Source organism: Papilio polytes, unplaced genomic scaffold (assembly GCF_000836215.1).
Source record: "Papilio polytes unplaced genomic scaffold, Ppol_1.0 DF822845.1, whole genome shotgun sequence".
In the NCBI taxonomy this organism is placed as follows: domain Eukaryota; kingdom Metazoa; phylum Arthropoda; class Insecta; order Lepidoptera; family Papilionidae; genus Papilio; species Papilio polytes.
In genome coordinates this window covers 1632880-1644415 of record NW_013526359.1, presented here as the reverse complement: position 1 = coordinate 1644415, position 11536 = coordinate 1632880, and the positions used below count along the sequence as shown (strand labels likewise).

Genomic DNA, 11536 nt, shown 5'->3' with positions numbered 1-11536 from the left:
CACAGCCCGACGTTTAATTGCAAAAAAATATTTGCTAGATAGTGACGTGTTTAATTAGAATTTTTAAAAGTGCGTAATAAAAAAAATTAGACATTATTAATAATGTGGTTCAAATTAGTATTGGTAAGTTTATACAAAAATATTTTTTTGATTCTGTTTGCATTTTTTTAAGAATACAGTTAACTAGTAATATTTTTTAACTTAATCTAATCCTTATACTCCCTAAATTATTATATCTTTCGCTGTAATAACCTATTGTTTTACTGATCTATAATTTCTTATATTTGGTTTGGATGCAAGTTTAACAACCTTTGCAGTTTATTGTTTACATTTGATCGAGTTTATAAGAATAAAAAATATGAATACAATTAAAATGAGATTGCTTGTCTATTGACAGGCATGGCTTATTAGTTTCACTTTCATTTCTATCGCGGGAACGGAGCCGACAATCACAAGAACTGTAACAACGGCCAGTTAAATAGGTTCTCGCGGCTTCTTAATGGACTTCTGTTTACTGTACGATAAAAAAGAAACAATTCTTTAAACTTACGAGTACTCTTATTGTCTTATGTAATTCACAATCATGTAGATTAATTAACCGTGTAAATATAAACAGGTAACTTAAAATCAACAATTAACAAAGACACTTTACTCTTTAAAGATCGTTTTGATCGGAATCGAACCCCGACTACTTTATACTTATCAATACCTGATTCTACCGGAGAGTCTAACTCTGGCACTGTTGTGTACATGGTTGTCATATGTACGCTGATAGGGTTTGAGGATACTATAAATTATCTCAACCCTATGGGATCATCACCGGAGATAGTCAGCAACATGACGGTTTAGTACTTTACAAAGAAATGAATGGCCGAAATCGCGAGTAAAATGTGTAAGATTGTATTGTGGATTTCATAAGTCGTGTGCAGTTTTGTATTTAAACAAATTACAACCATAATGATTTACTTTATTACAATAGGTAACATAAACTGTTAACATCGACCTAGTTTCTTTGTAGGGCAAATTCTAAACTTTGTAAATCGATACTGGATATCGATACGCATTCTGCGGCGTTACTGAACGCTAATAAAGATATCGATGGCGACCGTCACCAGTTGAGGCGGAGACGCTGGTCAATATCTCACTTTCTAGGACAGTCCTAGAAAGTGAAATATATCCGCGCTGTTAACCCCGACCACAAAACGGACCTGGTCGATTGTATTTTTTTAAATTGATTCCTGATTGCATTTCAGACAATTGTGTCTACATTTATGTGTTGTACATATTGATGTATATTACAATTTAATATCAGCATTGCGTAGTAACATGTATTTGTATTTAAATACAATCGCATCTTGTAATCGTTTATATTATAACTCGCGCTATTCACAATAAAACTTTGAGAGATTATAATCCCGAGAGTTTGATGGATTTTTGCAAGCTCAGTAAAATGCAGATATTCTATGGAGACGGTGTGATATAAAAAAAATGATGATAATTATACAAAGTAGTGTACATTGACTTGATTTAATCCATCTAAAATTTTTAAAGATATCCTTTAGTTTTATTTAAAACGAGAGTTAACGTAGGTGGTTTACCTATATGTAGATATTATTTTTTACAATTTGTGTGAGTATATGGTAAGAATTTATTATATATTTACGACACGTCTGTCGTCAATAGAGTTTTGCGGGATACGTAAGTAGATTAGGATCACATTTCTCGACGAAATAGGATTAGGTTTCTCCGGTAAAAGATGACATTGACTCAGTTACCTGTTTACTTGAAGAGTTATCTGTTTATTTATATTATACTAGCTGTTGCTCGCGACTTCGTCCGAGTTAAGTTAAATTATAGTGAAAAATGTGGCCTATGTTACTGGCTGATAAAGTAACTTTTAAATGGTGAAAGATTTTTTGGGATCGGTCCAGTAGTTTTTGAGTTTTTTCAATACATACAAAAATACAAATCTTTCCTCTACATAATATTAGTATAAATACAATATATAGGTGTAAAATATGGATTAAGATATAATAGTTAACAAAATTTAATAACTCAGTTTAAAATTTTGCTTTACATTGCTTCAATATTAAAAACAGATTTTGGTTTGGTGACATATGACGTTGAACAAAAACGATCGTTATAGAATATTGCATGTTTTTGTTGGACGTGTGTGAATTCATATTGCACCGTTATATTTTATAATAAATGATATATTCAACTCAATTAGAGACAGCACAACTTAAAACAACATTTCAATTACTATACTAAGAAATCAGTTTTAGTGCTTTACCTGAAAAGAAAATTCAAATACAATTCGCAAAAAAGCTGCACCATTTTTGTCTATATGTGTATAAGCTTTTATGCTTATTAATTTGTTCGAAAATCAAACACTGAAATGTTATCACTTTTCTCAAATAAATGCTATATTAACTACTTAATTCTTGTTTCTCCTTGATTATTCCACTTAGTTTAGTTGAACACATAAATTAATTCTTGTTCCTGTACTAGACGTGGCGATGTTACGTAGAAAACGTAATGAGTGCAGGTTTGGTAGAGGAGGCAGGAACCCAGGTCTCATTTCCGCGAGAAACTATTAGTTCCTTGATCATTGGACGAAACGTTCCTTGATTAATAGAATTATGTGATCAACAGCATTAAAGTTTATAGTTAAAGAGAGTTTACGCACGTGTTTGTTTTAATATTATCAACAGTTTTTTTTTTAATAATTTTTGTTTATTATTAACAAGTTTATAAAAAAAGTTGAGATGTAAAAGGGTGATTTATGAAATTATATAATCAATAAAATAACCACCCTTTTTAAATTATACCAAGTTAACGCCTCTGATATGGATGGTTCCCTAAATATTTATAGGTCACTTACTTTCAGTATCCACTTAAACATAAAAAGTAATGTCTAATTGAATAATAAAAGAAAGCTTAACCCACTTTGCCAACTTACTTTTAGATTGTCCAGTAAAAAAAAATAGTTTGACAGTTGTCAATAACCTCACTGGTTCATTTCGTTTTTTACATTATGAAGAGGTTTTTTTATTTTGACACACTTTTCTTCGTCAGATGATTACGCGACATTGATGTAATAGAAAATGGACTTTGGGTTTTTATTTATTTATTACGTCCGACTGTTGATGAATTGTTGCCCAATTTTAAATGACTTTGTCCGTATTTTAACAACGCTGTTTCCGAGCGCTGTTTGAAAAGTGATTTGTTATTAAGCCTTTATATGACACAGATATAAATATTAATGGGGGTATAAAAAGTACATTGTTTTATACAGTTTTGATTTTATTTTCTTAAAAAAAAAAGATTAACTGTGAGTCGGAATTGCCTTTGTAAAACTTTATACTTTTTAAGGGACTGACTGCTGTATTATCAGTAACGGGGATAAGAGTTGAAATCGAAAATGAAGAACCAAAAGATAACACTTCAGTACGTCCCCCTACTGAACAATTGCATGAGCCAGTCTACTTCGAGAACCTTGAAGACAGAACATTTGTTATTCCTCACGAACCGGAAAAGCGTGCCCAAGTTATAGTGGAAGGAGCACCAAAGCTGGCTACATATTTGCTACCGCCGTTGACTGGGAAACAATCAGATTATCAATATCAACAGATTCCTTCTAGCGATCAAAGCGATTGGTACCCAATGACGTATTTATCTCAAAACTCTCCCAATACTGTACCGATCATACTAACCGAGATGAATGAAACTGAAGCTCTCAAAATAATAAAGAACACTAGACAGCAAAAAGAGTTACAACAAGAACAATCATCTGTACCAACACCATCTACTGAATTGCAACCTCCAGCTCCAGATGCACCTAATGATTATATAGTTACCTCTCCAGCTGAGGAATTAGAATATGCCAAGAATCCCATTCAAAGATTAAACGGTCATAGAAATTTAGAACATCAACGCCTCACGTTCAATGGCGACCAAAACCGATTTCTACCTCACTTCCAAAGCCTATATAAAGAGAAATTAATCTTACCACAAATGTTACCATATAATCCTCCGTTATCCAAACACAAAATACCTACGAGATTTTACCCCAAGAAATATTCTGAGGGATTTAAACCGATTCCAATCCCGATATCTAAGTACGTCGAGGATTCTAATGATGATGAAATTCCTAAAGCGAAGCCACAGAAACCTTTTTATCCGATGTTAAGCACTAACGACGAGTACCAAACGACGGATGAGAAAAAGGTTTATCTTTTTGAAGAAGCTGAAAAGAAACGGAAGATGCAAAAAGAAAATTTGAATGAAAAGGTAATAAAAAAGACAAGTATTGAAAAACGTTATTTTTCAAGTAGATAAATTCATTCAATTTCTTTGCAGCAGACTTTGGCAGACATCAACAAGGAGGATATAAAGCTACCCACCGCTGAACAGCAAGCTTCGGCGAGCCACATAAGATATCCTGAACGTAAGTAAACTTTGTAAACATATTATTCCACAAAAATTCTGATATGCGACTATATGGAAAATATCATGTTAATTTTTTTGTTTCATTGTAATAAAAAAATATGAAGTTGGGACAGTTTCGCTAACATCAATTCTATTTTAAGATATTTTAGGCACAATGAAAAAAGTGATTAATTTTACGCTCATGGGTTTCTGTGTAATATATGTAGGCAATTGTATAATAAAGATTTCCTCAATTATCTAACGGCAAAAAGTATATCAAACGAAACCGAACGTGCTTTTGCGCTGATTGCATTTTATAAGCGAAGCTATTTTCATAACAACGTTTCTAATGAAAATTGATTGGAAATTAAATAGTAAAAGCTTTTCGTTCATTCAGAAATAATTTAACAGAACATTCTTACTTGTCCTAATCTGTGGTATATACCTAATGTTGATCTCAATTATTGTACCCAAAAATTAAATTAATATCGCGGAAACTACTTGGATAATTTCAAGCGACTGTGCTAAGTCAATACTGCATTGATGATTAAATTTATTACATTCCCTGCTCTAGTTATCTTGAATGTTTACTTTTTATAAAATGCGACGATAACGTCGAGAGAAAGTCGTATCACGTCACAACCGGGTACTGCATTCAATGACCATTACGTGGGAACTGATCAATTGGTGATATAATGCAGGTAGTGCTTATTATGGATCGGGCGAGTACAGCCAGCAGAAGCAACGGGAGCCGCTCGCGTCGCAGCCCCCGCCCCCCGCGCCCGCCGAGCGCACGGAGTTCCGCATGCACGGCATGAAGGGACCGCATAGCTACCAGTTCGGATACGACACTGGCAAAGGGTAAAGTATCTAAGTATTGTTAAGAAGAAAATCGGAAAACACTAGAACATCGGCGTAGAGGTCCCGTCCTTATCTGACAGCAGTCGATGTCATTTAGATGCATTGGAATAGCGCGCCATTCTGGTAGGATCAGTAGCTCTGAATGTGTAAGTTCATTATGTAATACAATTAAAATCTTTAATAGTCTCTAACTTTAACAAATACATTTATATAACTAAGTATCTAACTTTAACATATGTATTTCATGAAAATGTTGGCATTAGAAGCGCTATCCTCCTATATTAGCATAATTAAATTTTTATTTTTAAAGATAATTGAAAAAATAAATAAGTACTAATTGTACTATTGTAGATTATCTTCAGCATCATTTATTCCATGGTCTTTATATTCTTGACAACAAAATTAAGTACATCAAAGGTTTTCCTTCTCAACCTTTATCCAGCTTAAGCTAAGATACGCCGCCCAACGCCTAAAGGTTGACTTCTTAAGTTTTTCTTGTAAAGTGATCTGATAACCACAAACGTATCGATTGTTTGAAAGTTTGGGCTGCGTTATCTAACTTTAAATTGAACAAAAACCAATCTCATGACTAGTAAGTGAGGAATACTTTACTCGGCTCACTTTTTAAGCACCTTGTTTACACACAAATATAAAATGTGGTGATATTATTACCTGACTCGTAAGTTAGCCCCTAATCAAGATTGGTTAATCATCAACTTGCCCTTATCCCTTATGGAGGGTCGGCACAGTATGTGCTGCTCTTCCATATACGTATCTCTATCAGCCGTCATATCTGAAACCACTCCTTTCTTAAGCATATCCTCTTTCACAATTCATCCTTAACTTCTTCGGTCTTCCTCTTCCTTTGTAGCCATCCAAATCATTCTTAACACTTTCTGGTTTATGTCCCCAATCAAGATCAATCAAGATTGTTTCATTAATAATACTACTTATTTCAGTAAAAATCGTCAGTTTAGATACGAGGAACGTGACAATGACGGTCACGTGCGCGGCCACTACGGCTACATGGACAGGCACGGCAAATTGAGGGTGGTCAACTACGACGCTGACCCAGTGCACGGCTTCCGAGCTGAAACGCCTGTTGAAAAAGAACAGTAGAAAGCGCCTGTAGAATAATAATAGTGAAATAAACAAACAACAGCAATTAATACAACCGGTATTAAATTAAAGGATAGTTTGCAAAAGAAATTCGAACGTTAGAATAGAAATGGTAATGTTCGAATTTAATTTGCAAACTAATTTGATTAATCTATTTTAATTTTAAACACATCTTACAAACGCCATATTGAATAAATAACGTGTGTATTAAACAGATGGAATCTATTTGCAGAAAAAAAAAATAAATGTAAAGCAAATGTAGGAGTGTACAATTGAGGAAAGTTTAGAGCAGGGCCGATAAACCCCGATTTAAAAGTTAAGCCGTTAAAAGCTTTGACCGTGTTATATATTAAACAAAGTTTTGGGTCTACGCTTACGTTAAAATATTAGGTGTTAAACAATAAATTGTTTTGTAGCTTGTTATTTTATTAAATGTTAAATATTAATTTATTAGTAATAGGTTATTTAAAGACACAGCTTCTTAAAGCAAACTTCTAAAATATCGCTAATAAATAAACATTAATTTTAAGCAATGCACTTTATTCAATTGTCTTTGCCTGTAAACTTTTAAATGTTGCCAACGTTAAAATATAAGGTGATATTTTGCATTGTTATGATGAAGAAATAATTTATTTTATCGTAGATGTATGTTGATAGGATAATTAAATGTTTAATTATAACGAGTGTTTTTCATTTATTTTTACTAAATAAAAACTTTTGTTGTCTCTGTTTTTTGCATAGAAATGCACATTTGTTGCAAGTATTTCAAGGGACGAAACATAGAGTTATGAATAACCACACATATATTGTAAGGTTAAATGTGCAATAGCGATGCGTTTAAACGTATACAGGTAAAGTAGGTTATTAAATAAAAAGCCTTATCAGCATACAATATTTATTAAAAAAAAGCATTTGTACAGAAAACATCGCAATATCAAAAAGGTATAAAATGCAATCGTAGAAAATTGTTACTTAAAACTAAAAAATAATAATATGGCAACACAGTACTCGATAAGAAGTCATACTTCTTAAAATAAAAATTATAAAAACGGTAACTTTGTGAAACGGAATGAGTACGTTACAAAAATGTATTTCTCTCTCATGTAATGGAATGCGTAATACAGTAATTCTAAAAAAACATTCTTAAACCATTTCATAAGGTATTAAATGTTTAAATGATTACTATTCACTTTTGGGAGTAACTTTCGTACAATTACAGAGACATTTCTCCACAACATCGAGCAGACTAGACGCGCCGATACGGAACAGATCTGGTGTGATCCACTCCGGGCCCAACTCTGTGTACACTAAAACCAGCCAGTTAATCGCGTCTCTAGCTGTCTTTATACCACCTGCCGGCTTTAAACCAACCTGTATAGACGAATTGCGTTTTAATAAAATATAATCTAAAACCCCATTAATTAACTCTAATATTGTTTGGTGACAAATTACAGTACAACTAGACATGTGCAAAGCTGAGCCAGATCAGCTCACTTAGTCTTGAACCGTTGAGCTGTGGATCAACAACTAAATTATCAGATCACAGCTTAATTATGTACTATTACAATGGGATCCGACGAGCCACGAACTCTTCGGTGTCTCGCTCACATGAATTATAGCTCTAGGACTCGATGCAATTACAAATTGAACTGATCTGTGAGTCAGTTCACTGATCTGTATCATTCGTGCGAACCGTGAGCTGAACTGTAGATTATCAATTTTTGTTGAGTTACTCATGGCTAATTATAAGAAACTATAAAATTGGATAGATATAAATACCTTGACACCTGTCAGTTGGTAGAAGTTCCGTATAGCGCGGCACATCACCAGCCCCACCGGCAGCGTCGCGTTCACCGCCTCCTTGCCAGTCGACGTCTTGATGAAGTCAGCGCCAGCTAACATTGATATCATTGAAGCTTTGTATACCTGTGAAAATAGCCACAGATTATAAACATATAAAGTTATAACTATAAAGTCTTAATATGTTTTTAACCAGATGTATTTCAACATTTTATTTTAACAGGTTCAACCAATGACATGAGCTGCTCTAAATTTAAAAATGTTTAGTTCACTAACTTTATAAGCCACAAAGTTATCACAATTTAAATATGACTTGAGGTTTAAACTACTTTAAAAAACATTTTAAGGAAAAAAGGTTAAGAAGCTGCTGTAAATACATTTGTATAAAAAATTATTTAGATATAAAGTGTGTGTAATACTAACATTTTCATAAGTACCAAGTTCACCAACTCCAAGTATAACTTTTAAGTGAGCATCACCGCAAGCTTTTCTCATTTGTACAACTTCATTGTAAACATCATCCCATTTGCCAGTCAATACTAGACTTCGGTCCAATACTACGTCAATTTCAGTTGCCCCTTTACTAATTGCAATTGATATCTCCTGCAGTCTACTGACCAATGGGTACAGTCCTGATGGAAAACCCGTTGCAACTAGAAAAAAGTATGGTTAAAACTAGTTGTAATGACATTAAAATGGCAACAGTCTTCATAGTAGGGGAGCCGAAGCGGGGATTTCGGGATTTATTAAAGCGCGGCAGATTAATATATAGGGGGATACTTTGTACCCGGCTAAGTACCTCCACAAAACATGAAGACCATATATAAGGCTGCCCGTGAAGGATACAGGATCAGATTAAGGTGAATTGTTCTTCTTACTTTTTTTTGTCATATCAGGCAAATCCCTCTAGATAATCTTCAGATTATTATATCCATGCAACAGTTTTTTTTTACACATTTAAAAATCTATATCCGCTTCCCCCACCGATGTAAAGGTATATATCATATTACATTTTTTTCTTCTTATCATCTAAGCTTTGCATCCCAATAGGTCTCTACGACGCTCAAGTAAATCCCCATTTAGTATTGTTGGCTCCCCTACTATAATAACCAATTATGTAATTTTATATGGCATTTATGTGTTGTTTTGAAGATGTTGAAATCTATATTTGAGATAAGCAACATACTACGTTTAACTTAGATACTGTAGTTGTCAATCTTAGCAGATCAAAAGCTCATGACAGTTGCTATACAGAAAACAATTTAAGATATAGTAGGCCATGGGATGCGGGGAGACAGATTTTAAGCCACCATAATATTTGAAAAGACATGTATCTGATTCATAACTTAGTCAAAAAAATGAAAGAATAAAATGTACCTGATGCTATTTGTATGGTATCAGTCAATCCCATCTGTTTGATAATATCATGGGCATCAGGAACTCTTGTAGGGTATACACAGACCGCCGCTGTTCTGAGTTTATTATTATCAATGCCCAATTTATTTAAAAGATCACATTTTAATGGATTTGCAGCCTATGAAAAAATAAAATAAAATAGTAGGTTTGAATCATCAAATTAGATGTTAAAAAATAATTTATAATAGCAAAAATGCTACAAATTTAGTTAGTAAGCATAAATGCTGCATGCTGAGTACTAATTGTCTTGTAAAAGAAACACAATAATTAAAAACTGCTAAAACACTTAAAAAGGAGGACCAAAGAATTTAAAGTACTAACCTTCTGACACAATCTAATGACATTAGACCTGGTATCATCTCCAGATAATGTAGTCAAGTCAATTACAGATATAACTTGCAACAGCCATGGTTTTATAGTATCATTTTCCACTATGGGATAGTCATTTAATATACATCTAATTTGGTTTTCCAAGGAGTTTTTACTGATGTAAACATTGTTTACGAATTCCTCTGGAATGGTATTCAAAGCTGAAATTGAAAAATAAATGGTATTTATGTTTAAAACATGTGACAAATGTAATATATTCATATATCAAAACAGAAGTTAATAATTAAAATAGGTAGCACAACTGGTGATTTTAGTGTAGTTTTGTCCGATAAGAAATAGAAGTAATTTGATTATTAAAAAGATAAAATAAACTCACGTAACGTTTTATTACAATCTCTAACCATACTTGAAGCTTTAATCTTAAAATTCCAGAAATTATTTTATTGCGTGTGCGAAACCTTGACGCCAAGACCCTAACGAAAAAAATGTGTTCCTTATCAACGCTCAATATGAACCGGAGGAAACATTTGAATTGTCAATTATTAAATGGTTTTGCATATCAGTTATCAATTTGTTTATGTTGTTAAAAACAATATTTGATAGTTCAATTTGATTTGACAGCAATCAATATATCAACTGTCAGCTGTCAGTCTTATCACTGCTGACAATTAGCCATCTAGCTTTGGATCATAGTCTTTTTGGCAAAAAAAAATAACAATGCTATTTATTTTTTTGGAACTCAATAAGATGTCATTAAAAAATACAAAATTATTACCAAGTGCTTAAAAAAACTGAAAAGGCAGTCCAGTCCAGTCTCGACTGTAAAAAACAATACATTGTACAATTGTATTTTACTTAATTAATTAAGGGTTCCGAAGTAACAAAGACAAATTAAATCGATCTTTTTTTTAATGCAAGTGATTTCGTGCGATACATATCCTTGTTTAAAGTTGTAAAACTTTATTCTTAACAAATAGATGCTGAAACGGGTACGCAGACCTTTACGCAAATTGGCCGTCAACTAGAACACTAATCAAATGATGAATGTTGCGTTCCGCACGATTTATTGGGATCTCCGATCAGTTTGTTTTTAGGAGATTGCGCTATAAATATTTCAGGAACCCATTTCGAGGGCCGAAGTAAAACTCCGGCTTCGACGCAATGTTTTGGAAGATTTGCAATAAAATTAATCTTACTTAATTCCTGTTTCATTTAGTAATGTGCTATTAGTTCACATATTGGACAGCTACAAGACCGTATCCTTTGTACTACACACTTATCATTTTGTTCAATTCATAAGTTTTGGTAACCGGAAATTTCTCGTAAGATCACAGTAAACGGAACAATATTTCAGCTGAAGGTAACTATATTAGATAGACTCTTAAGATTATCTCGTTTGCCAAAGACATTCTTCATCTCGAACAATTCTCGACAAACATTTCGAAATAATCCCTAATATAACACACAACTATTAGCTGATAAAATTATAGTCTAGTTCGGATGCAATCGAGGTGTTGTACACAAAAAGTCTAAGAATTTCCGTAGCACTTCATAATACGGATGAAGTTCCTCCTTATCA

At 33.1% G+C, this 11536-nt stretch overlaps 2 protein-coding genes across 3 annotated transcripts; one reads left to right on the top strand and one right to left on the bottom strand.

Moving 5' to 3' along the window:
- On the top strand, positions 1 to 6875 carry LOC106105612. 2 transcript variants are annotated; one of them, XM_013286031.1, is made up of 5 exons: positions 1 to 123; positions 3376 to 4293; positions 4363 to 4450; positions 5133 to 5292; positions 6265 to 6875. In XM_013286031.1, exons 1-5 carry the CDS (start codon positions 103 to 105, stop codon positions 6338 to 6340), a joined length of 1263 nt encoding a protein of 420 aa, XP_013141485.1. In that variant the 5' UTR covers positions 1 to 102; the 3' UTR covers positions 6341 to 6875. The 2 variants fall into 2 exon arrangements, with proteins under 2 accessions (XP_013141485.1, XP_013141484.1); XM_013286030.1 differs by having other exon boundaries at positions 6252 to 6875.
- A 447-nt stretch (positions 6876 to 7322) lies between these two features.
- On the bottom strand, positions 7323 to 10580 carry LOC106105613 (deoxyribose-phosphate aldolase). Its single transcript, XM_013286033.1, has 6 exons — positions 10334 to 10580; positions 9949 to 10157; positions 9589 to 9745; positions 8635 to 8864; positions 8191 to 8337; positions 7323 to 7782 (listed from the first exon to the last, which is right to left on the bottom strand). Exons 1-6 carry the CDS (start codon positions 10359 to 10361, stop codon positions 7594 to 7596), a joined length of 960 nt encoding a protein of 319 aa, XP_013141487.1. The 5' UTR covers positions 10362 to 10580; the 3' UTR covers positions 7323 to 7593.
- Between the last annotated feature and the right edge of the window lie 956 nt (positions 10581 to 11536).

Coding starts and splice junctions, on each gene's coding strand:
- LOC106105612 (XM_013286030.1), top strand. CDS start 103: ATGTGGTTCAAATTAGTATTG. Junction 124..3,375: donor TGTGGTTCAAATTAGTATTG/GTAAGTTTATAC, acceptor ATACTTTTTAAG/GGACTGACTGCTGTATTATC. Junction 5,293..6,251: donor GGATACGACACTGGCAAAGG/GTAAAGTATCTA, acceptor TACTTATTTCAG/TAAAAATCGTCAGTTTAGAT.
- LOC106105613 (XM_013286033.1), bottom strand. CDS start 10,361: ATGGTTAGAGATTGTAATAAAACGTTAC. Junction 8,338..8,634: donor AACTTGGTACTTATGAAAAT/GTTAGTATTACA, acceptor CTATTTTCACAG/GTATACAAAGCTTCAATGAT. Junction 7,783..8,190: donor ACCAACTGACAGGTGTCAAG/GTATTTATATCT, acceptor TCGTCTATACAG/GTTGGTTTAAAGCCGGCAGG.